This window comes from Colossoma macropomum, unplaced genomic scaffold (assembly GCF_904425465.1).
Source record: "Colossoma macropomum unplaced genomic scaffold, Colossoma_macropomum, whole genome shotgun sequence".
In the NCBI taxonomy this organism is placed as follows: domain Eukaryota; kingdom Metazoa; phylum Chordata; class Actinopteri; order Characiformes; family Serrasalmidae; genus Colossoma; species Colossoma macropomum.
The window spans coordinates 35,446,189-35,473,461 of NW_023494795.1; the positions used below are offsets into that span (position 1 = coordinate 35,446,189).

The 27,273-nt window shown below is 38.9% G+C and overlaps 1 protein-coding gene across 1 annotated transcript; it reads right to left on the reverse strand.

Moving 5' to 3' along the window:
• Positions 1–959: 959 nt before the first annotated feature.
• armc2 (armadillo repeat containing 2) lies at positions 960–23,300 on the reverse strand. Its single transcript, XM_036582314.1, has 18 exons — positions 23,238–23,300; positions 21,352–21,745; positions 20,981–21,053; positions 20,728–20,896; positions 19,643–19,778; positions 16,632–16,684; positions 16,066–16,176; positions 12,263–12,453; positions 11,924–12,026; positions 11,575–11,831; positions 10,326–10,471; positions 9,027–9,126; positions 8,110–8,407; positions 4,209–4,331; positions 4,016–4,129; positions 2,750–2,882; positions 2,508–2,647; positions 960–1,346 (listed from the first exon to the last, which is right to left on the reverse strand). Exons 2-18 carry the CDS (start codon positions 21,564–21,566, stop codon positions 1,195–1,197), a joined length of 2,514 nt encoding a protein of 837 aa, XP_036438207.1. The 5' UTR covers positions 21,567–21,745; positions 23,238–23,300; the 3' UTR covers positions 960–1,194.
• Between the last annotated feature and the right edge of the window lie 3,973 nt (positions 23,301–27,273).

Genomic DNA, 27,273 nt, shown 5'->3' on the forward strand with positions numbered 1-27,273 from the left:
TTAATGCATTTTTATTACAATTATATTACCAGAATAGCAATTTGAGTAAAAAGTAAAATCTTTCTTTGAAATTTGTACATGAATCACAGAATCTCTTAGTATTTGGTATGTCCCCCTTTTTCTTTAATAACTGCATGCACATAAGCTCCACACATTTTTAGCTAAAGCCTCTAATCCATAGATTGAATCTTCGATGGAAGGGATGTAGCTGTATGCAAATGTCTGGGTGCCCCAGTCAAATTAACAAGTTAAAATAAGTTATACATTCACTACAGGGAGCAAACTTAAATACATATTTGAGTGCACAGTTTCTATTTGCTGAATTTTTACTGAGAAAGTGCATAACCTTTGCACAGGACACAATTAACATTTTAATTATTTTTGCAACCTTTTGCATATGACTGTAAGGGATAAAATATCTGACATTTCTGTACAAAGGCCTTGACACGGTCAATGTCACAAATTTGCTTAAACTTGAACAGTGACCTAGGAGTAGCGCAGAACCTTGAATATTTCATCTTTGTTTTATTTGTCATAACTTTTCTTTGTCCTAATTTTTTTTTATTCTAAAAAAAAAACTTTCTGTTTACTTCCAGGTTTAAATGGAAAAGAATCCCAGGTTTTCAATGTGGGCTTATAGTTTCGGACACAGTTGTGTGACCACAGGTATGCTCAAGATAGCTTCCTGTATTTACTTTGCCTTACGCTTTAGCCTTACCTTACGCTTACCTTGCATAAGCACTACATCACCCAATATCTAAATGAGAAGCGTCTTTTGTGTTATTAAGTTGTGCCGCTGAGTGCCTTGGCAGCTGTAGAACATGCTCTCCAAATCATGAGTTTCACGTTTCTCAATTCTTCAAAGGGCACCAACCAAGCTCTGCTACAACAATCACCGTATGAAACTATAATAATGGAAAATAAAGAGAACATCACACTTCATTCATTTTATAGCATAGTCCAGAGACATTCACAATGTCCTCACTCAGTGTTCCTTCTTTATGCTACATATCAGGTGCATGTTTGACAGTATTAACAGGTTTCCGTGAATTCTTTTTAGGTGACGTTTAAAATAGTTTCTTCATTTGCGTTGGCAGATACAAAAACATTGTAAACAAAGTGCAGTCAGTAAATACCCTGAAAAATTCCTTGATCTGTCACACACTATATACTTCAAATGTGGTGAATGGTTGATCAGGAGGCCCCGCTGATTGGTTCCAGTAAGGTCACATGGCGTCGTATACGTTTCTTCAGCTTCTGAGCAACAGGCAAAAAGTCTCGCTCCCAGCATGACTCTTGGTACTCTTTGACGTCATCACTAGAGGGCCACTGCAAACATTTCTGGTCTGTAAGTAGACAGCAGGGAATAATTCACATCCCTTTCAACAAGTCAGATCCAGTCAAACACAATGTCATTTTCACAAGCTGGGGAAGATACAACCGAACACATTTTGGTTTTTGCATAAAAAAATTAAAAGTACTTGAGCAAAATTAATACTTTTTTTACACAAGCAACCTGCACATCTAACGCCTAACGTTTATGAACAATTCAACCGAAAGTGCAAACATTACAATGAACCCCAGAGGTGGCATTGTCACAGATTGAGGGGCTAGTTGTAACAGTCACTGTAAAGTCTATTTAATCGATGCAAACACAATTCATTTAATACAATTTTATGTCATTCAAACCAGACAAGGGGCCTGTCTCACAAAGCTCAGCATAGAGTTCCTGACACATGAAATCACCATTAACTTGTTTTACGAAGACGGTTAACAACTTTCATCAACCCAGATGTAAATACTCAAGCTATGATTGATCTTCATGCATTTGCACATGAAAGCATAATGTTTATGATGAACAACTAATTGTGTCAGTAAAGTGTCACATTTTTTTTTTAATATGTAGAAATTTAAACATTTAGAACAGTAAAAAGCAGTGCTGTCTTCACTGCCACTGCATTTGTGCTTACTGGAGTAACAAAGGAAAAAAAGTCACTGGAGATGATGAAAAAAGTTACTTTTATGGTACAAAAACAGTCTTCAGGTGTGAATTTCGAGAAATATCTATTTGATTATAGGCAAAATTTACAGACATAATTGCTATGAGAAGAAATATGAGAAGACCAAAAGCACATTCCACTTGAAGCTGTTTAACTACATAAAATATCCATGTTACCCAAGTTAGTTCGTGCCCTGCTCTCCCACTACTTTATTACGGACCTTTGACACTGGTGAACGGTTGTCAGATGGTATAAATATATTTGAAATGATGGTAGTGTCCGGTTAGAACTTTAAAGACAGATTTAACTCTAGAAATTCTGTATTTACTGGTCTCTTATGGAGGGATTAGTTGTTCAAATTCAGTCTCACCAAGTTAGTCTTGGTGCAGGTTCAGAAGTAATATTCCCTATAGCTGTCCAATCTGTTCACAGATTGGCCTGAAATGCAAAGACAGCAGATCCAACAGTGCACCATTCTGTTCTTCAGCATGCTGTATGTGTGTGTACCTGAATAAAGACAGAGTATTTCCAGCAGCTCTTGCATGTACTGTTCCTCTCCATCTTCAATGCAGTTCCAGAGAGTTTGACACACTAGACCAGCCAACTGCCAGTCCTGAGGCCCGAAGTCCCGCAGACAGTCGATCAACCTGCACAGAGAGAAAATGAAAGAGAGAGAAGATGAGAGAAAGTAAAGGAGATGCAGTAAATTTGCACAAATTAAATCCTGCTGCTGTGCTGAATAGTGTTACTTTTGTATGGCTCCCTCTTTTCTCAGCATGGCTCTGTTCTCTGAATCCACAGAGAGGTTCATGAGGACTCCGCATGCTGAGAAACACACATCAGGGTTCTTGGAGTCCAATAGGGTCACCACAAACTGGTGCACTAAAACACAAGGGGTATAAACACATACATGTCTTTTTATACGTCAGGTCATACATTTACATCATATGTACAATATACAGTGGTTCCAAAATGTATTTGAACACTTCAACCATTGTTAAAAAAGCTGCACTATGTATGTTTTTTTGTTAAAATTGAAAGAATTAGCATTAATGAGTCAGGACAAAACATATAAAAACATCTGTGTGCGCTGCTGCAAATCACCATGTAAAGCCAGAAATAACCATTTAAAAGTCAGAGGTGTTTTTTGGACCACGTCATATGTCTTTGTGTCAACCTCACGAGCGCAGGCTCAAAAAGATGGTCTGGCTTGATGTTTAGGTCTCAAATACAAAATCAGCGTTATACTGATGAAGATATGACAACAGTACTAGATAATTCACTTATGTTCTTGGATGACATGACATTCAACAAGTTCTGGCTAAGTTCTTGAATACTTTTTCAATGCATTCACAATCATCAACTGCTCAGTGAAGCGTTTTGAAGCACAACCAGCATTACAAAATGTTCTTCCACACAAATCGTGTGATTACACATTTCTACCAGTGAGGTCTCCAAATCCCCAAATCTTACATGTTGTAGGTTTTATGAAGTTTTTTAGGTTCATGAGGTATTTAACAAAATCATATCTGAAGTACTTCTAGCACAATGCCAAACTGATGGTAGACTTCGTGTGGAGAAAGTATTCCAATAAGACTAAGCAGTCTGGGACTATTGGTGAGCTCCTGTACATTGATGCAATCATGAACTCAGAAATATACAAAGGTATTTTGAATGCAAACTTGCAGAAGTCTGCAAAATATTTGCTCAAACAACAGAAATGGAGCTGTCAGCAGAATGAAAATCTGAAACAGTTTCTTTTTGAATGGTCTTGGAATGGTGTGCATAACATAAATGCCACTTGGTTTGACATTTTGTTTCCTAACACAATGAACTTAATACATGTGATACGTTTTGGTGTCTCTGCATCAATCTATATGTAATGAGAAAAAAACTAAATTTAAACTCTTGTGTTTTCTGTCATAGTTGGAAATAAGTAAATAAATAAATGACCTTCTAAACGTTAAAACGTTTTCTAACCATTTTGGAAAGTGTGATCAGTCTGTGAAACGCACCTTTGTTCTTGATGATGAAGATCCGTACGTCTTTGACCTGAGAGAGGTTACCAAACACACGGGTGGCCTCCAACACAGCATCCATATTAGAGCTTAACAACAACCTTAACAACACTGCATACAAAGATAGAAAATAGTTAGATGACATAACAAGCATAATTTTCACACAATCATCTCATTTCTTTTCTCTTACATTCAGAGATGTGTGTATGCTGGGCACGGACCACAGAGCTCTCTTCTTGGTAGTATGACAAATTGTTGATAGTAGCGGAGGCATTTACTACCAGCTCCGTGCTCTCCTCCACCGATCTGACCTCTGAGGCACAAAAAGGAGATCAAAAAGGGGTTTGGCTAGAAAATGTCATTCAACAAGAAACTCAAGATATACAACGACCGGCCACTTTATTAAATACACCTTCTTGGTTCTACATTCATTGTCTGTTTTATCAGCTTCACTTACCATATAAGTGCACTTTGTAGCTCTACAATTACAGACTGTAGTCCATCTGTTTCTCAGCATACTTTGTTAGCCCTCTTTCACCCTGTTCTTCAATGGTCAGGACCACCACAGAGCAGTTGTTGTTTGGGTGGTGAATCATTCTCAGCACTGCAGTGACACTGACATGGTGGTGGCGTGTTAGTGTGTGTTGTGCTGGTACGAGTAGATCAGACACAGCAGTGCTGCTGGAGTTTTTTAAACACCTCAGTGTCGCTGCTGGACATAGAATAGTGTACCAACCAAAAATAGACAGCCAACAGTGTCCTGTGGGCTGCGTCCTGTGACCACTGATGAAAGACTAGAGGATGACTGAAGATTTGAGCTGGATTATGTTTAGCTGGGGAGGTGCTATAATTTGAGTGATTACCGATGATATCTGTGATTTTAATCCAGTATGAATATGCCATGTGTGTAGTTTTAACAAGGCTACTAAGATAATTCTGGAGTGAATTATTTTCTACAATTCGCTGAACTCAGGGCTCCCTAGCTCCCTCAGTAATAGCAGTTCTGTTCGAATCGGCATCGCACTAATGCAATAACAAAACCAAACAAAACATGTTAATTTTTATTTGTTATTGTTTGGAAGTGTGCCTGTCTAACTAAAACTAATCTAGCTCGAATAGGGCTTAACACGAACTGTGCAGCAACAGATGAGTTACTGTCTCTGACTTCACATCTACAAGGTCGACCAACAAGGTAGGAGTGTCTAACACGCCACCACCACGTCAATGTCTGTGCAGTGCTGAGAATGATCTACCAACCAAATAAGGCCTGCTCTGTGGTGGTCCTATGGCGTTCCTGACCACCGAAGAAGAGGGAAAAGAGGGCTAACAAAGTATGTAGAGAAACCTGTGGACTACAGTCATTGTAGAACTACAAAGCGCACCTACAAAGCTACGTGCACCTATGTAGATGTACTTAATAAAGTGGCTGGTCGGTGTAGACAGATAATGTATTGGTTTTCAAATATTTCATGATATTGGTTAAATTAGCTGAATATGTCAAAACAGCGCATTAACATTAACAGTTGACTAATTTGGTAACATCTGTTGGTTGCGGTTCCAGATCATCTTCCTCCTCAGGTGATCCGGAAACTTTTGGTAAGCATGTTATTGTAACTCATAAATCTGATATTCAGTGAACAGGAATATGACGATGCATGCAAAAGCACTGTGGGATCCAGTTCAAACACAGAGTTGCGGTTTGCACTGTCAGTTTTGGTGTCACCCTGCAAGTGTGTCTGCCTTTCAGAAGACCTGTATGGTGCAGAGAACATTTCTCGCTATTTCTGTTGCTCTCGCTTTCTTTTTCCGTCTCGTTTTCGGTCTGTCTTATTGTCATCAAAACAGGAAGTCATTTTTACTTAGCAGACAAAGACCAGATGTGTGAGAATTGTCAATTTATTTCCCTCTCTCACTGTCTCTCTATTGTGCATTATGACTTTCTGTTTACTTCTTGTGCCTGTAAGCTGATGCACAGAACTCTGTCAGTTTATTCATGTTAATTCAGTGTAGTGATTGGGTTATTTCTTTGCACAGACTTTTATTTTACTGCTTCTCATAAGGTCATTCCCTGACAAGTAATTTTGCTTGGTTTCCATCTCCAGCAACTACTCTACAACATACCTCAATTCCAAAAAAGTTCATACAGTATGTGAAATGCAAATACAAACAGAAAGCAGTGATTTGCAAATGCATGACCTGTGTTTAAACAAAAACAAGACATTTAATATTTTACCATTTAAACATCATTGTTTTTGTAAATATGTGCTTACTCTGAAATTTATGCCTGCAACACGTTCCCAAACAGTTGAGACGGGCAAATTTAAGGCTAGTAAGGTTGTTAACTGTTCAAAAAAATCTTAAGGTGAAGGAATTATGCTGGGAACATCCAGAAAATCCTAGTCCTTTAAGTCAAGGCTTGCCTCTTAGTAGAAAAACAAACAAACAAAAAAAAACACATCAGCAAATAATCTAACATCTTAAGAACAACTTTACCAAGTGACTGTAAGGATTACATATTTTGCCCTTTTTACCATCAAATGCCAAAGGCCAAAAACCACAAACAAATGCAGGTGACCTTTGATTCCTAAGATTGAACATTGGCATGCTTCTGCGTATGTAAGTTAAGACTGTATTATGCACAGCGGAAGCCGATTTCTCAGCGCTTGAGCTCATCTGAAATGGACTGATAGACACAGTGGAAATGCGTACTATAGTCCATCAAGTCAACCTTTCAGATTATTTATGAAAATAATGGACATGTTCTCTGGGCCAAAGAAGAAAAAGACTATCCAAATCATAACCAGTGTAAAATTCAAAAGCCAGTGTCTGTAATGGGTGTATTAGTGCCCATGGCATGGGTAACACATGGTGTTATGCACAGTGAGGTCACCGTTTATGCCGAAAGATGTGTACACATTTTGAAACAACACATGCTGCCTTCTAGATAATGCCTTTTTCAGGAATGTTCATGTCATGACAACGCCAAGCCACATTTTGCTACAACAGCACGGCTGCATAATCAGAGAGTGCATGTACTAAAGTGGGCTGCCTACAGTCCAGACCCATTTAAATGTGTGATGAAGCACAAAATACCATACTGAAGGCCTGCATGGTTTTGCAGCTAAAGACTTCTATAACGGCAGAATGGCAAAAAAGTTCCACTTTAAAAACTACACTATTTGGTGCCTTCAGTCCCCAAACGATTACTAAGTGTTGTTATAAGAAAAGGTGATGTGAAACAAGGATAAACATGCTCCTGTCCAAATGTTTTTGAATTTGTGTTGCAGCCATCAAATTTGGAATTAGTGTATATTTACAAAAGTTATAACATAACATTAGGTAAAACATCAAAAATCATATTTTTATACTGTTTTCAGTCAAATAAAGTTAAAACTGAATTTACTTCTTTCTGTTTTTATTAACATTTCTCATACTGTCCCAACCATTTTGGAACTGAGGTTTGTAATTAACATTGAGCATTAATGCATGCAGGGGCATTTAGTTTACTGTTTCTCGTAACACTATTTCCTGTACTATTTCCTTCTACTTGGCCTTGTTTCCACCTCCAGGAACCACTTCTACTAAATTCAAGGTCAGTCATGTAGCTGCCCAATTCCTGTGTGGGAATTTAAATCACTAGAGACAAACAGAAAAAGTAATATGAACTGAAACTGCTCATAAAAAATGATCGTTCTTTCTTTCTGAACAGGAAATGATCACCATCTCTTCACCTTTCCCCAGCCAGCACAAAAACTCCTACGCAGGACTGAAAGTGGCTTTCGGTCTAAACCTAAAAACCACAAAAACGTTTCTTCTTCATCTCTCAGAAATATGAAAGGAACAGCAGGGATGTGTTTATCAAAACAGGCTCTGGGAAATGACACTTGTATTGTCAGCCACTTCTTGTTATCAGAAGTACTATATGTGGCTTGTGTGTCTTTGCATGCCAGTAATTTCTGTAGATGGGACAGGATATCAGTGCACTGTGCAGCATTACAAACATGCATTTATCTACCTCGGTCACGCGAACTCAATACCAGTATATAATATGAGTATGTGCTTGGTGTGGGGGAGGGATTATTCTTGCTTACCCATCACCTCCAGCAGTAGCTGCACACACAATGTATTAGATGCCAGTGCTACGCCTACAGTGGGGTGAATGGACAGGTTGGCCAGGACCCTAATCAGCTTCACCAGGACATCCTTATCTTCATGCAGAGGACCCCGGATGTCCTGAAGACTTTTAGGGGCCACAGCTGCTGGCTTGTAGCTCTGGAGAAGACCTAAGAGAATGTCAACAGCCCCCTCCTCCTTATACACGCTTTCTCTGGCCTCATTGCTCCTGGCAGCCAGATTTCCTAAAGTGAACAAGAGACGTACCACCAGATCCTGCAGAGGACAGAGAAGAAAAGCAGAGGGGGAGGTCGGAAAGAGTGGGTGTGTATTTGTGTGCTTATAAGTCGTAGTCGAAGGGGTAACTGAGAAGGGTGGAAAATCACATGGTTTCACAAGATGTCAAGATCCCTAATACACTGCAAACTGATGGCTACAGCACTGAACTATAACGACTCCAGCTCTAATGAAGCCCACCAAACAACTCACCTGGCATTTCACCATATATATTCAGTGGTCATATGGGTGGATTCAATTGCCTATGCTGACCTTATATAAACAGCTTTGTCTTTACTTAGAGGGAGACAGAGAGAGCAGTGTGCTCTTTGCAATAAGGAAGTCAAATGGACAGTATGTTCCCATATGAGGGCTGTTAAGCACAGCATGTGTACACTAAATCTATCTTTATTTTTTATGATATTTTAACAGAACATGATCTCATTACATTGAAGAAGGAAAACAGCATCTAATGTTACTGAAATAAAAACAAATATGCACATATATACACACATACATCTTCATTCACTGCTGCTCTTTTGAAATATATTTACAGAGCAAAGCTGAGTATAAATGTGTGCATATGTGTTCAATGTACATATGTTTGGACTGGACTCACCTGTTTCCTGCTGTGTTTGCTCAACAGGTCTAAAAATAGCCTGTAGCAGCATGGTGTCTCAGCTAGCGCATAACAGCACCCAGCATAGGAGGACAGCTTGCTGAAGACAGGACACAAAACATACACAAACCAGACCCTGTGACTCAGCCTATGAAACTGTCTCATATCAAGGCAATAAATCTTATTTTTCTCTTTGATAAGATAACTTGTCTTACAAAGCATTGTGAGATCATTTTGTTCATTTTAAGAACCTTTAAAAGTCTAATTTACAGCACAGAATAAGCATAAGGGTCACTGACCTAGTTATTGTGATTACTGTGTCAATAGCTGTGACAGGGCTTTTTTATTTGTTTGGAGAAGGAGCCTCTTTTTATATTGTTTTACATCAAGGATATTGAGATGGTATTTAAAAGGCTTTATTGTATTGAAATGCCTCTTGTGGTATGTAGACTTGGTTTATAATGGCTTACTTTAAGTATAAAGTGTAAAGTGTAACATTCAGCAATATAGTTTTACCAAGAAACCTGGAAGAAAGAAACAGACTTCTGGTGAGTCCCCATATCTTTTTATTGCACATGGTAGCACAATCTTTAATGCTTATTCCATGTTTAAATGCTATATTTACACATTTTACTAGTTGTAATATATTTAGGGTGATGTGAAGACCTAGATTTCACAGATGTTTAGCTTACTTAATGCATTTCATGTCATTTTAAATATATTTTTTCTAGTTTTTGTGATGACAACACAATTATGCTCTCTGCACAGCATAAAATCCATTTTCACTCATCTAGGAAAGAAAGGCAGGTGACTTAGTAAGCAGATTTAGAAAGATCTAAGGCTTTCTAAATGTGATGAGAGGTGAGTTTTTATGTCAGTATTTAATGTTCAGAGAAATCATCAGTGCTTCATTGTTGGCTAAATCCGTTAGACGTAAAGAAACAAGTTTGAACGAGAACTGCGCAACCACTAATAGAGCTGGAACTTGGTTCACCTTTGCTTTAATCCTTTGAGAACATTCAAAAGAATGTATAAATGTTCACTCATTTATACACATCAGACTAAATAGAAGGATGTGTCAAAGAGATTATAAGTGAGTTGATTTATTGTAGAATTCCAATATTTATTGATATAGCACATCTCAATGCAGGTGGAGCAATTTATGCAATTTTACACAACATGCAGGTTTGATTAGCAATCAAAAAGGCCTTAGAGCTTAAGCACAATTAAAGGAGGCTTATTTTTGCAGATGATCATTATAGCATCTCTGAGAAACGCCAGGCCAAAGGTGGCTCTCACCTAAATATCCTGGCCACGTTAAGACAGATATCCTGGTCATCCTGGTGGTGATCCATAACTGTATAGAGTGTAGAGAAGACATCGTTGGACAAGAAGTCCGAACGCGACTCCGACAGGTCAGCCATGTTTCTTAGAGCTGCTGTCAGCTAAAAAGGGGGAGAGGTCAAAGTGATCAAAGAAGGTCAAACAAATCTGCTTTAAACCAAGCATGAAACAAGTGAAAATATGAGAGCATTATGCACGTCTCTGACGTGAAAGTGGTCCAAAAACTAGTCACAGCTTGACCACTGCCTCAAGGATACAGGTGCATGCAAACACTTCCCCTCTTATAATCAAGGAGAAAGAACGGAAGGTTTCAAAGTACCCTCATAAATCTCTCTACCAAGGGCTTGGCCCACTGATTAAGAGTCGTCCGGGTCCGCTAATGTCCGTCTGGCCTGGCGCTCTCCGCTCTCAAAATACCCTCATTTCCGCCTGCCCACAAGTTAATGAGAGGCATTGCTGTTTGACAAATCATGCGTGCCAAGCTCAGGAAGTTTATTTAGGCAGATTTCATAGTTTATGCTGCTTGCTCCTATAGAACAAGCTTGGTCAGCTTGGTCCGAAGTTGTGAACCAGAACCAAGCTCTAAAGCACAATATAAGTATAAAAGAGAAAAGGAAACTTGCCAGACAAAAGCAAAAACAAAACTTAAAGAAATGTGCATAAAACAATCCACCCTGAGCAATCCACCCTTCCAAAGGGTTTGCATTTTGTCCAGTTTTGCTCAGAGTACAAGATTCTTAGAAATGACTGGGTGGAGCTCACTCACAGCTTGTTCCCTGACTGCCAAAACCTCTAGTGGAGGCAAAGGGAGCATACCATGTTTACAATACAAACCTATGTCTTTGTCAGCAAGAACGGCTTGCTATAGGTTGTACAAAGTGAAAACAACATATTGTCTTTTAGAATTAGAAGTCATGTTTGTTCTGTCACTTACAGTAATGAAAGCAGTAAGCAACCACAGAAACAGTACCAGACTAGCCATATGTCTACTATTAGGTAACAGAGTAAACCTACCCCCTGTACTTTTTAGCAAGGGTGTCGTTGCTATTCAAGAGCCACTACAACAAAAAAATGCCTGTGCATGGTGACTCTCGATTGGAGTTTTAACGTATATAAAACTGATAAATAATATTACCTTTGGGCATGTATGTGTGCATATGTGCATGTTTGTCATATTGCATGTCAAGCATTATGAACTGCCCACCTGCACTAGTATGTGTCCTGCTATAACATGCTGGCCAGATCCTGCTAAAATGTGATCAGTATCAGGTGGAGCATTAGGGTCAGTCGACTGGATGAGCCTCTGAGCAAGCTGCAGCAAGACTCTGATGAAGTCTTTAGCCAGTAGCATCCTGGAGAGGGCGCAGTTTCCTGAGAGGAGCTTCAGGGAGCCCATGGTGTACAACAAAGTCTCTCCACTGCTATACACGTCCTCACACTGCAGCAGCAAGAGGAGGGAATCTGATACACAAACAACATACAATGGTTTGATTGTGCAAGACAGATAATGACTGGTCAGAGAGTGAGTGAGTTACATAGAAACAGAGTTGCACCTATAATGGAGTTGTTCTGGAACAGGACGTCATTACTGGGACTCCGGCTGATTTTGAAGATGAGCTTGCAAATGTTAAGCAAGTTGTTGCCACTGATATTGAGCTGAAATTACAGAAGATAAGAGCAGAGTAACTATGACTAAGCATGACTAAAGCCCCTCTCTTAAACCCAGCTCAACAAACAAACAATTTCATTGCCACATCTACACTCACTGATCGATTGCTACACTTCTATAAACATAACGGTCTAAAGAACAGTTTACTACATGCGCAAGACATCAATTCTATTTCAACAAGTGAGTGAGATTAATGTGTATTAAAGGTGCATTGTCTGCTTACTGCTAGAATGAGTTTGGCCAGAGTTAAGTTGAGCTGGTCTGATCCCAAATCTATGAGTCTGAACAGTGCTCGGAGAATGGAGGTTCTTTTCTTAAACCGCCTTCCCAGCATGCCTTTGTCTGCCAGCACATCATGAAGAGCAGTGCAGGCATCACATATATGCTGAACAGTTTTCTCTGATACACTTCCTCCTAAATGTGCATTAGTGAGAGTGAGAGAGAGAGATAAACAACAGAAATACGCTACATATGTTGTATAAAGATATGGTATGTAAAGTGTGTTATTAGTATTTCTGACATCACGTCTTGTGCAATACTAACACAACTCAGACAACTGTGCAGCAAACAACTTTTGATCTACATTACTGTTGATGTACAGTACTATGCAAAAGTCAGAAACCCTTCCTTCATTTATTTTATGTCAAGTCAAAACAGCAATAAAGTACAAGTTCTTCATTTTTCAGGAGATGTTTCGGTAGCACTTTGTGCTAGTGCTTATAAGGCTGCATGACACCTATATAGGCCTTCACATAGGCCTACATAGGCCCTTCATGACAACTGATATAGATCTACAAAAACATTTATTCCACTTATTCCAACAAGTGCCATTCGTCATATAGGTTGTATTGCCACAAAGTCAAAAAACATCACTGTCACCTGACATGTATGTTATGTCAACATGACATCAGAGTTGACAAAAGCAGCCTTTATGACAGACCACACCTATTGGAAAAGTCCTTTTTGAACCTTTATGAAATTCTATGTTGGTTGTTATGTTATGTAGGTTATGTAGATGTAGCCTTATGAACAGTGTTCAAAGTGTTACTGTTATTTTTGAGGCTATTAAAAAAATCCACTTAAATAAGGATGGGTAAAATCAAAGGAAAATAAGAGAAAACTGAAAAGGAAAATCAGGAAATCAAATAAAGAAGCTGCTGGTGTTCTCAGAACAATTGGCTGGCCACCCCAGTGCCCAGACCTTATTTTCACTGAATGTGTTTTGGATTACCTGGGTCACAAGAAGTAGAACATACAGCCAAAAACTGAACTTTGAAGGTGTGGAGAAACGTCCCTGCAAATTTCCTTGAAAAACTGAAAGCAAGTCTCTCAAAAATAATATAAGCCATAATAAAGCAAAGGGTGGGCACATTAAGTACGGACAAATTTTGATATTATATTTAGTTGTTGAGGCATTTGTGCAATTTTCTGTTTTCCTGCTTTTTTTCCCCAACATGGAAAAACTTAGTGGTTGTTTTGACCGGAAATGTAAAAAAATGAAGGGTGGTCTCTGACTTATGCACAGTACTGTACAGATCACTTTTCAATGAACTTGGGTTGATTGACAAAATAGAACTGATGACATTTCACTGACATTCATCCCACACGTCAACACCCACTGACAGAGTTAACATTCTGCAAATCTTCAGCAGATAGCATATACACATGTGGCTATGTGGAGCATGTATCTTCATTAATGAGCCACATATTGATGTAGCAAGTTAAGTTTTCTATCTATCCATCTATCGAACACACACAGCACTCAGTCCCTTGAGTAAACAGCAATATATGGTCTCGTATGCTCTAAGGATTTTTTAACATTATTTTAAACAGCGATTGCATTTAAGTTGATGCAGCATGTTCTTCCAAAACCTATTTGTGTCTTAAAGTTGAGTATGAGTCTGCAAACACTAAATATAAATACCAGGTGAAACATGCACATTCTTTCCAGTTTTACACTGTTACAGCAGTGGAAAGAGGAAGAGCTGTAGAGCTGAGGTTTCCAAAGCTATTTTGGGTAAAATAAATGTAACTCCTCTGTGCTCGTCTTGGCTGTTTCCAATAGGTTGGCATATTCTGCAACATTGCCCTCTCTGATGATGCCGTCGCGCCTCTCAGTGCTCTATTATGCATGAGCTGAGAGGCACTTGGGCACGATAAATATTTGATATTTATTTTTCAAATGAATTTCCATTCAATTTTAAAAGTGCTTAAATATTTACCGCCATTAGATTTTATTTCGTGGTCCTTTCTCCCTTTTCCTGCACTCCCTTTGAAAGTTCGAGGCTATGCCAAACCCAACACAGATGTGTTTTTTCATTCCTGTGGATTCAAATCTCATGTTTTCTTTCTCTCTGCAGTTGCACACTCTCTGTCCTCTTTGAAATATGTTCCTAAAGCCAGGATTCTTAGTTTGGATCTCAAACAACACATAACATCCCTTTCTAAGAGAAAATAAGTACACATCTACAGAGAACACACTTAAATATGGCAAATTTCTGTTTATTGTAGTGCACAACATATTGGAAAAAAATAAGATAAAAAAAACAGAAAATAATGTGCCATGACTTTTGCACAGACCACATTTCATGTTTTATTTTTCCCCTCAGTATGTTAAATTTAGCAAATAAAGCAGAAGTGTGGTCTTTGTAGAGGATGTGCACTTATTTTTTGCTTTAGTTAACCAGAGGTGTCCAAACCTTTGCATATGATTATATTTTGTACTTAAAATAGTACTTTTATGCAAGTTCTTATTGGGTATGTTGGTATATATAAAACAAGTAGTGACATTAAGGCACAGTGTCCTAAAATGTCATAGTACTAAGATTGCTAATTACAGAACTTCACCATGACTCGGAGATCTTTCTGTACTGTGACACATTTTCAAATGAAAAGCAGTATTAGAGAGTATCTTGGAGCTAACTGAGCATTTTCACTCAATAATAAGTGGCGGTTGGAGGGGGAGGTGAAACATGATACTATAGGTTGACATGATACTATAGGTTGATATTATTGTTCTCTGCCCACTGCATGGTGATGTAACCAAAATCTCTTTAAAGCATGCTAAAATCACTACATTTCAATCAAAGATTATAGGAAAACAGGAATATTGCCTTACAAACAAAACAAATCACGCTTAACATGAAAAGGTACAAACCCAATTCCAAAAAATTTGTGAAATTTTCCCATTATTCAGTTATACAAGTCATAATGCAGCAGGTTTTCAATAGGAGACAGGCAGGTCAGTGTAGCACCTACACTTACTGATTACACAGCCTTGCTGTTGTTGAAATAAGCATGGACATCTTTGAAAAAGATGGTGTCTAAAATGTGTTGCTCTAATATATGTAAATATGGCCTTCACAGATGTGCAGGTTACCCACTAATACACCTCCATACCATAAAAGACACTGGCTTTTGAACTTTACAGTGGTAACAATTTGGATGGCCCTTCACTTCTTTGGAACATGAAGTTCATTATTTCCATAAACAATCTGACAGGTTGACTTGTCAGACCTCAATACAGGTTTCCACTATGTCTATTTCGAATGAGATTGAGTCCAAAGAAGTTGGCCATGTTTTTGAATGTTACTGACATATGACGTCCGCTGTGCATATTACAGTCTTTGTGAAAACAGAGATGAACAGTGTTTATTGACAATGGTTTATAAAAATATTCCTGAGCCCTGGGAATATATCTTTTAATAATATTGTGTAATGTAGAGGGTGAAATATCTAAAATCTTTGCAAATGCTTGTTGAGGTACGTTGTCTGTGTTGCTGACAAATGTTTTGGCAAAAAGGTGAACCCTAGACCCAACCATGCTCACAAAGGACTAGGCCTTTCCTGGATGCTTCTTTTATACCCAAACACAATTACTTCACCTATTTTAAAATGTTTTCTGAATCTTATATTACTTTCTTAGTCTTCAATTGGTACTGGAAACAATGCTTTTTGAAAACTAGCCCCCAAGAGGTTCAATTCAAACATTTACATTAATAAACCCATAGTGTGTTTTATCATCACCTGGTGTAACGGCCTCAAACTCCTGCAGAACAGGAAGTACCTCAGAGTTCCAGAACGCAGATTCATCTGTGGCATGACTTCCTGTGAGGTCTCCATGGCCATTCTCAGCTTCTGCATCAGTGAGACAGAGAAAGAACCATGTGCATGCATGCAGGCATGTGTGCACACACAAACATACACACACACACACACACACACGTACCATGAACATCGGTTAGAACATTTATGCTGCACTACACCTACTCACTTCATTTCAGTGGTTCTTACCCTTTCAATCATTTGTATATAAATACAGGATGTTCAACACAGTATGAAAAGGTCAACACATTGCGCCTACACATCCTTTGATTAGCCTGTGTTCTATATAGACACCTCTGTGCCTGAAGATTTGCATTAGTGGCGCCATGCAGGAAGCTGTGTCTACAAGCAGGAAAGATTCTACAAACTGATGCCGCTTTGTATCAAAGTAATGCACGATGTATCTGTATATCTGTTGATGACTCTGACTCATGCACTGAAAATAATGTGTAGCTGATACTGCTAAACAAATTATGTTAAAAACAAACCTGTTTTTGTTTCTTTCGTATGAAGGTCAGCTCTGCTGGTCCGCGGTATCCCACTGATCGCGCACACACAAACACACATGTAGATTGCAAACATAATGGAAGCAAGATGGAAAAAGTGAGGTTGAGGCATGGCACAGTGTTTCCTTAGATCTTATCTGTCTACAGAGAGGTATGCAGTGTGCTAGCATATTACAACAGCTAACTTTCTACATAACTCCTTTCAGAACTATTAAAGCACAACTTTAAATGTATGTTTTAGTAGACATTTGCTTTAATCTAATCTGTAAATAGATTAAATTTATGTTCCAGAGCCTGCCACAAGGTGTCCCTGTTGTAATGCCCTGGTACCTATATTTCAGAGCCATAGTGAACTTGCTTTCCCTCTAACAGTACAGATTGACAATCTGTAATCACTAAGGAACAAACAGTTTGCATAACGTAAATGTGTGCAAGTTGGTCAGGGTAAAAGTGTGCATGTAACAGACAGGAAACCACAGGTCTGTGTGCTTGCGTTCATGTTCATGCAATGTCATGGTGAGTCTTATCTTAAAAATAAAGGTATCCGTTATTGTGGCTGGCATATGGCTGCTAACAATGTTTCAGTGCTTTCATCCAAATGTTGCTACACGCAAACGTCTTTTTCACATTCAAAATGCAATTTTCACTAAAACATGCTGCAGGTACAAAATGACGTGTGCCGTGTGGGCGCTGCTGATGGGTTGCGGAGACGTTTTTATGGTACAGCCGGGCGTATTTGAGGCATTGATTGTGTTTGGCCCTGGTAATGACTTGATAATGCCTCTTTGTTGATGGGCTTTTTTGGTCTGAGACGTGATCTCATCGTGAGAGTCTTGAGCGAAGCTGCACTGGCGGTCATCAGAGCAGCCTGCCAGCCAGCCACAAACTGCCCTCATAATCTAATACTGCTCCATTATCAACTATATCAGAGAGAGTGAGGGAGAGAGAGACAGAGGGATGGGGATTGCATCCGTGTGCATGTGTCTGGGTGCTGGCGAGTGTTCTTAGAGAATTAGATCGATGTGAAAGTTTGTCTGAAGTCAAAATCATACTTTGCTTCATTTACAAATCTGGCTATTGCACCTTCCTCTTGCTATGAAACTTTTATTATGCTGGTCCTGGCTACAAAGAACCACAAGACTGCAAGAGTGAAAGTTAGGACACACCTCCTCCAATAGCTCACGCTGGCCTTATATATCTATTTGAGCTACAGGCCATGTGGCATTGTATAGCAATTTAAAGCACTTTCAGGAGAAAAGTTAGACCTCCAATGAGCACAAAACAAAACTTCCCAGTTCTAGGCTTGGGCTCTTTACTGTTTTTAGCAGATCCACAACTCTGTTTCTGTATAATGAATTATGAAAGAGATAATTTAGGAAGATAGCAGACATATTTTGTTTTTGTTTAGCTCAGTGGTTCCCAAACTGAGGTACGCCCAATGAAGTTGGGGGTACGTAAAAATAATTTTGACATTTACGCTTCATTTCTGGGAAGCGTTGCATACATTTACACATGGTGTGTATGCATGAGTGATGGGTTAGATATTTATAACACCCAGCACAAAGCAAACGCCTGCTTAAATAGTTGGGTATTTTGTACTTTATTTCTTTATTATTTGTGTAAAAGGCTGTGTTGGAGAAGGAGACCCTTTCTGCGTGTTGCATGTTCAGTGAAAACTATTGACAGTAAAGTTGAAACATTAGTTTATCATGTGCCATTGTGTGTGTGAATTGAAGTGAGTATCCTTTACTAACTGTTACTGAGGCATAGACGCTCTCTATTTGAGTTAGTTTTACTTTCACAGATGTGGTTTGTAGTGAGTTATTCATAGCCTGCTATGATTAGCGGCAAGTAATTAGCATTTTGTTGACACATTTGTCGTGCTGCTTTGTCTGATACTACTGTGCTGTATGTGATCTGTGTCACTTGTTCATGAACACTTTGTTGTTCGTTGTTTATTTTACAGACTCTCACGTGTATGTGCCCTCATATTGACCAATGTTTGTGCTGCTGCCTTTTTTATTACAAATGAAAAAGTGAATTGCTCTTTCCCATCCCTGTGCTCTGACCAGCATTCTAGAGTTCAACACACCTGTACTATGGGCCTTACAAGTGTCTGAAACATTATTTATTTTTTGGCTTAATTCAGTACATTTGGTGTGTTTTGTCATTGCATCATAAATATGTTTGATATATTAAGGCTAAATGTCTTACATACATGTCAGGGCAATATGTGCGTGTAAGAAGCAAGTGGGGGTACTCAGCAGGAGGTTTAATGTCCGGGTGGTTACAGGCTTGTAAAAAGTTTGGAAACCACTGGTTTAGCTTATCAGTTATTTGCTGTTCTTTCCAATACTTCCTACAATACTTTAGTGAAAATAAGTTTAATTATGTAATGTACTGCATGATTTTGCAGGGGCTTATAGGGTACTTTAAATACTCAATGCCTTTGAAATGCCTGTTTTGCTTTTTGGTATGGAGAAAATGAGTCCTTCTAATACAATACATTGCAGATCTGTGGTTTCCTGGATCAGGTCAGTGATCCCTAGCAATCCTATCAGCATAGTCTTAAATATTTTTTTACTAGTCCAGCACATAAACAAACACATAAACAAATTAAATTCCTGCAGAGTGTGGTTTCTAAGGTGGAGTCTTGGCAGAGGGATCGAATGTCTATAAAAATGTTTTATTGCTGTTCTTGGTCACAGTGCTGAGATCAACCCACTAAGGGATTTTAACAATGTTTCAGGCCTCAAGGTTGCTGTCATCTACACTAAGCAATCACGGCACCTGATGTTTCCAAGCTCCAAGAAAAAATAACAAGTGTTGCCTTCTCAGTGCACTCATCTTAACAAGTATAGGAGGCATGACTCTCAGGTGCTGTCAATATATTCAAAGCAAATCTACATGTGGTAAAATCTGGGACCATATTAGAAGGCAACTAGACAAATAATGACAGAAGAAGACAATGTAATATATTATCACATGTGTACCTGTGTTTCATAGGTGTCTCTTGAGTTTCTGGAAATGCCTCTATTCGTCCTCCCATGGCATCAAAATGCTGGAGATGTTCTGTGCTTCTTTGCTTACTCAATTTTGGGGGCTTATGACAATCCTCAGTTTGAAGTACTATAGGAAAACACATACATCATCATATGCAGACATGCATATGTTTACCCAATCATTAAGATTAAGTTTTATGATCCATGTGTAGATGAAGCCTGACTGAACGTAATGGATAAGTGTCTACTTTAAGCACATCACATCTGAACAAACTGTACAGATGTAGTAAAGATAGAGGACCTTCAAAGTCTTTCAGATTTCTGCTCATCACTTTGCATAGAGTGAGCGAGGCTGTATCAGAGATGCACACGCACACAGCCTGGGTGGCATTGTTTCATTTGTTTATAACAGAGCCCAAGAAAGAGTCTATTCATTTTGGCTTTCCGCAGAGCGGAGCACTTAAACAGCTGTCAGAGTGTCTTTAAAGTGCAAGGAGATGGGGACGGGGACGAGGTTACTCTAAAAAGCGGCTTCAATCTGTCTTTGAAATGGACTGACACATGAATAGAGAAAAGTGAATGCATGACACAAAAGTACTGTTCCACTGCCAACAATCAAACCTCTCCTTCAGCGGGACTCTTACCTTTCCTCTACATCTCTTTCACTCTCTGTTAGCGCTTTCTTCACCTTTTTAACTGTAGTTTCCTATTTTCCGTTCCTAACTAACAGACTATGTTGCACCTCATCTAATCTCTCCACATTTCTATCCACTCTCAATATGTCTCCTTTGATCCTGCCTCTTCTGTTTCTCATTTTTCAGCTTTTATCTCTACCTATCTTTTCCACCACTCCATCTTCCTTTAGCATTAAACTAGGTTTAATGTTTTAAGGTTTTGTTGTCTTATATATTTTTTGTCCTCCATTATATAGTGGACAGTGTTCCTCTCAAAAAAGGCTGTGAATCTGAGAGTACTGAGTGACCTCAGTCACACAGAAGTTAAATATTAAGCTTACATCAAGGAGGACACAATACATCTCTTCATTTTGCCCTTGCATTCTCGGTGCATTCACATACCTTTTGAGTACTGGGTCATAGGAGGTAGTCGAGTGAGTGATCGTGCTCTGAGATGCCTGGACCGGGCCCCTCCTGAGCCTGTCTTGTCCAGACGCTCATCTGGGGGCTTGGGCACAGCTGTTCCACCCTCACTGCAGCCTTCATCCAGGGAAAAAGGCAACCTGGGCTTCTGGTTAATGATGAGTGGTAACATTTAGTTCCATAATGGAATCGCATTTAACTAATGATGCAAAACAGTTTAAAAACGTCTCACATGTTCCAAAGGAGAGAGACGGGTTCCAGAACTCGGCCTGGAATCGGAAGTCTCAAAATTCCGAGCATGAAGACTGCACAAGAATATGAAAGTAAGAGATTCGTAAAATTGTATTGCTACAGTCAAGAAACAGACTATTTTAATATTCAATGCAAGATATATTGGTAAATTTCCTTGTATTGACTGTTTTAAGTGAGAATGTGTACCAGTCATATTTTGAATTATTATATGTGCAATAATTACTTGTTATCCAGGAAAAGCTGTACCTTATATACTTGTATATGAAGGGAATAACAATAAAGTTGAGTTGAGAACCAAAGCACACTTCAAAAACACAGTTTATGTCCTGCTTTTAGCTTTTCTTCATTAACCTGAATGAAGATGGTGGCCTTCCGTCACGTGTACGGACCGATGTGTCTCCAAAGAGCTGCCGAAGCTCATCCCGTGGGGTGAAGGGCCTCTGAGTGCTGAGGATCCTGAGAGACTGTCGGGCCTCTGTCACTATCTCGGCACTGGTCTGTCTCTTAGCACCATGGCTGACATAGAAGGGCTCTTGCTTGTCCCGCTTACGCTCCACTGAGGCCATATGTGATCTTTATAGCTAAACTAGTGCTAGGGATAGGCCTAAGATAAACACCATTGCACCAAGACAATGGAAGACAAGCCACTCTACATGTCTAATAGGAAAATAAAGGAAGAGACAGGAAATGTGCAGTTTCAGCTGATCTGCTGTATCAGGTTAAGATTACTCTACGACACCTGAAACTGAGAACAACACAAACAGTCACGTAAGTAAAACATGCTGTGATACAAGTTTAGGTTAGAAGAATATACTTCATTTAGGTGTGCAGGGGTTCATGGAATGCTGTTGGTAATGTTTTACCTTGTCTACACAGAATCTAATTATATATTTTATATTATAATATATATTTTCCATATTATAGTTGTTAAAACATTACGTGAGCTACTTTGTTGGAACATATGTTTTGAAGTAGGCCTTAAACACTAATCAAAGCTATAGAATTAAACAGAATTAAACCAAATGAAATGAGTTAAAATGGGGATTCCAGCAGTTTTTTAAAAAACCTTTATAATTCAGTAGCTGATATGTAAACAAACTCATTCAGATTAGTTTGAACTGGAGAGTAACTTACCAACTTGGATTTGTTTACAGTGCTGGTAACAGGAACCAGGGATTGTAATTTCTAGAATGCAAATATGGCTATTTTATTTACTATCGAAAACCACTAGTGAACTTGCACGTGTCTCCTGAGTTTTTATATGTAATGCTGATGTTGATAATGGTAAACTAGTGGTAAATTTAGAAAAAAATATTGTGGACTAAACAAGGAATGGAAAAACAAGGCCAAAACTCTCAAAAATCCTATATTATAAAACAATGCCTCAGGTATCATGCAACATATTTGTAACCGTTTTGTTTAATAACTTTCTGTGAAGAAGCTTTTACAGGCATTTAACTCTCCAAACACCTAGTTCCTATCACCACCACTGTAAACTATTCGGACTCGATACGTGTTTTCATATTAAACTGTGGATGACTTTGTTTACATCTTAATGATTTAATTAATCATTTTTAATTTAGAAAAAAGTGATGTAGCTCCCCTTTAAATTGAGCCAAATTACCTAAACTGAGTCAGATGAAACTAGATTAAGAGGAATAGATCAGAGTGATTTTGCTATTTGCAGGATATTTAAAAGATGGTGATGTTTTGTTACGTCTAGGTTTTAACTGCATGTCAAAAGACAAATCTGCACTATAAACAATGTGATACGCCGTAATTTTAGACAAACTTAAGACTTAGACAACACAAGCTGGACACCTGAAAGAAGGAACCACTCATTCTTGTGTGCTGCGCGCGACCTTGTTGCGCGCACGCGCCCGGTCACCATGGTAACATGTGTAACGGTGGCAGGCATTCAAGTACAGGACAACAAAACAGTGAGTAACTCGAAATACGTGTGAAAACCACGTAACAGACGTCCACAGAACACCGACAGAAAACCATTTACTTCAAATAAACATGAGTAGTTATGCAGGTTGCACAAGCTATACTGATAAGTTGTACTTTTGGGGACCAGACAAAACCTGCAGGTCCGCTGCTTCACAAACTGGTGCTGTTAGCTTAGCTTTCCGAAACCTATTCATCGCTGTTTCCATGGGAAATCAAATTAATTGCGCCGAAGGGCAGTTTCCTACTGTCCGGAAAAAAGTGCCGTTTAGAAATGGTTAATTTACCTTCACTGTAAGCTGTTCCCGTTCGTTTCGCGGTCTTCAGAAGCTACCTAGCAACTCTGCGACGTGCACACGCTACCCTACGTCATCGCGGTTGCGCGCCGTCTCTATGGTTAGGATGCTGTGGGGAGGCGCGTGCGGTTCCTGTGAACTTCCTAAAAGCGAAAAGCTGGAGGCATGTCTAGCAAACAGATGCTTTTACTAAAAATTTATGAAACACCACAAGGTTACTTATTAACGTGTGGGTGAGTTTAGATGTGTTTTGTGTCTAGTGTTTAGTGAAATTCCGTGGAATTGAAAGTAGTTATACAGTTTAGGCTAGGCAAAAAACGTAAACACAATTTGAATTACACGTGTCTTCTGAGCCTTCTGAGGGACAGTAAAATAGTGGTAAATCTGGAAAAGAGAGTTTTCTTTGGACGCTGTTTTGTCATAGAACACCATTGATGTATTCCTTCCCGGATAAATTAATAAAATATTGATTACAGTACGTTTAAGGCCAAAACGTTATCAAAAAAACTACCATTAAACAATGTCTCATACATATGGTGCCTACATACATTCATAACCAACAGCTTTTAACCAACAATTCTGACTCAGTAAGTTTCTCTACAACAAAGCATTTAATTTATAAACTTAACCATTTAATTATGTAGAAAAAAAAAAAATCAGTGTAGTTCCCACTTTAAGTGTATGTTGTTCTTTTTCAAGGTTTTTGAGATACATTTGGAGTTGGAAACCACTGCAGCTCTTGAAACATTAGGTGAGTTGACACATTCATAAGTTCTCACAGAAGGTAGGCCTCGAACAGTTATCACCAGTATTTAACTATAAGAATCACAAGTTACATTGAATAAAATGTGTTACATTTAAATAAATGAGCTAAATTCCATATTTTAACATTGTTGGGGTTCTGGTATTGTTCCAGTGTCAAATTCATAACAATAGAAGAACCCTTTTTGGTGCCATATAGAACCATTTTCAGGAGGTCTATATAGAACCATGGGCCACACATTCTCTATCAATCTGAAGAGCAATTTCACTATGCACTGTGCAATTTCATTTAAGCATGAAATGGTTCTATATAGAACTCATGGTTCTAAACAGAACCATTGCCTTTACTAAAGAACTGTCTTTTTAAGTGTGTAAATTTGACTTAATACGATCAAATCTGGACATAAATTTTATTAATTGTATGTAACAAATTAATATTCACCAACTTGCACTTGCACTTAATACTTTGCAATACTATTCACAGTCCAAAGCATCACATTATGTCCCACAAATTGGGTATCAAAGAAAGGGTAGTTCACGTACAGTGAGAATCTGATGTTGTTTGAATATTTCATGTACAACATCATTCTCTTTCACATGCATGTCTCAGATTTATTGCCGTTTGACCACCCTTTATCCAGAGTCCAGTAAGTCACAACACAGGAACAAGGTCATTCAGGGTTGCAAAGATTTGCCTTTATTTTTTAATCAACACATTTATACCGCATGCATAAAGTACGACTTAGTCTAGGCAAATCGTCCCATTTGGGCCACCATTTTTGCAACTGTGACGCACTTTTAAAACCAGGGTATACACAAAATGGCGGCAGTGTTACGTCCTGTCTACGTAGTCCCATTCAGAGACTACTCTCTGAGGTTGTTTTTTTTTCCTCTCTCTTACCATGGGTCCTCTCTCACAGATCTGTGTCCGGTGTCCTCAGTCTCTGATGCAGCAGTAAAGTCTTTAGAATCTGTCCACCCGATTTCACTGTCCGTCCGGTGCCCACTGTAAAACTTCCCATCAGACAAGCCAAGCAGGAGGCATTCTACCACACAACAGCAGATTTATCAATATTCATAAACAAATCCATACAAATGGAAAGGTTCACAGAGGGATCAGGATGAAGCAAACAGAAGTGAGTTCACTCTGTCTCTCTTCGTACCAGATCATTTTAACCTGGACAGCGCAAGTCGAACAGCTTTATAGCAAGCAAGACTGACTGAATTTGTCCACTAGACCATATACAAATCTCTCTCTCTTTTTTTAACCTCTACCTCTCTTTCCTTTCTGCTCAATGTAAGATGTACATATGAGCAATCTTGTGCCTATCTGGTTGGTTTTTAAATAGCTCTGCAAGCTTCATTCTCATGGATACAGGGAGTCTCATTGGTTGAGAGGAACTAGAGGGCTTGACCAATCAGGAGTCTTTACCATGGTGTTCATTGGCCAATGGCTGCACAGAGATGGTTGCCGCTCTTTCATTGTCACTAGGGGAGGGGGAGCATAACATAGTGCCAGGGTAGCCAGGATGGTAATTTGACAACTACCATGGCAGTATGGCAGTCATTCAGTATGTAAGGAGAACACATGGTAGCAGATTGGCAACAACTCATTTGCTGAAAGCGAAAGAAGTACTATATAAATACACATAGACCAACAGAATGAGTTTATTGATCTTCTTGTGGACTCTTTCACACAGTCACAGACTCAGGGAGCTCTTTTACGTCACTGAGGTAAATTGGTTTGCTTTGCAAGGATCATGGTCCTTCTTGATGATGTGTCTCCTAGGTAACGGGTTCCTCGTACACGGTCTTTGGACACATGGTACCTCTCTGCATGTTAAAGAAACCAGTATTGACAAACATGCATGCACAAACACACACATAATGGAGGTGTTAAGGAACGTAGTAAGACCATCTAAGGGGATGTCATTTTAAATGAGGCGTAATTTTTTGTTTTCTCTGTCAATGTGCTGCGTTCTTCTGAAGATGAATCGGGTGAATTTTCACATTTTTAGCTTTTTCTCTAATTCTGCTGCATCAACGGGCTGATACTCTATGTAAAAATGTGACTGTGGGCATAGCAAGATGAAGGGATGAATCTAATCATGCATTTTTCTTCTGCCTGGTCATGTAGTTGTAGTTGCTTTTAAACTTTTGTGAGTAATTTTGTTATTTTAGTTCTCTTGCTCACCCTCTCTTTCTGTCACCAACTGTCTCTTTGACTGGGAGAAGTAGTATTGAGGAACACATTTACCAAGGATTTAACAAGCTTATAAATAATGTCAACAAATAATGTTGCTTTTGGCTTTGTATTTAATTGAGCCTTTCCTGCTGTCCAGCATGCTTAGAGAGAGAGAGAGAGAGAGAGAGAGAGAGAGCAAGAGCAAGCAGCTGACTGGTTGGGCTGCTGCCCTTCTCTCACACAGTGTCTTTGATAATGACGCAATGACGACAGTCTGTGATTGACTCATATTTGTACAGTGCAGTCCAAAGAAGTCAGCCATGCACACACAAACCGCTTTGTTGTTGTCTTCAACGTTCTCTATTGATGCATGCAAATCTTTGTACTTGTGGGGGGGAGGAAAAAACACACAAGGCTTTTCCGTTGGTTGTGGGCAGATCGAAATTTCCCCCTGTAATTTTAGGTTGGGTTAAGTTTAATGCAAGTAACTTAATAACCCACACATTATGAGGAAGTGAAAATGAAATTATATATATCTTATGACCTTAATGTTGCTACACGCAGATAGCTGACAGTGTAAAAAAAACTCAAATGACTAGTTCCTCAGTTGCTTTATTAGTATTTAACAGAGTATGTTTGTTGTATATACATTTTTTGCCTATTTTTGCCCATTAGTACCAATTGCATTGGTTGTGATTCTCAAATATAGGGCATATGCAGATAGTAATTAAATGAATGGGCATTATGAAAGTTGTCTCTCAAACATTCTAGGTCTAGGACTAGGGCTAACCAGGGGAGTGTCTGTCAGCTGACACTTAGCACGAACAGCTGCTTGTGTCGAAGAGCATAGGCTTCCTGTCAGCATGTGTGCTAAAAGTCATTCAAAGTGCTGTGGAGCAAGAGTTATACGTCAGCCAAATTTATCATTTGTCGAAGATCAAGTTTAAAGTTCTTACTTTTTTTTTTTTCCACATATTAGAGAATTTTGCTGTGTATTATAATCAGAGGTGAGAGTGAATGCTTAAATTTAATCATAGCATGATTAGTGCTGGACAGTATCCCTAAACTCAGTATCATGAT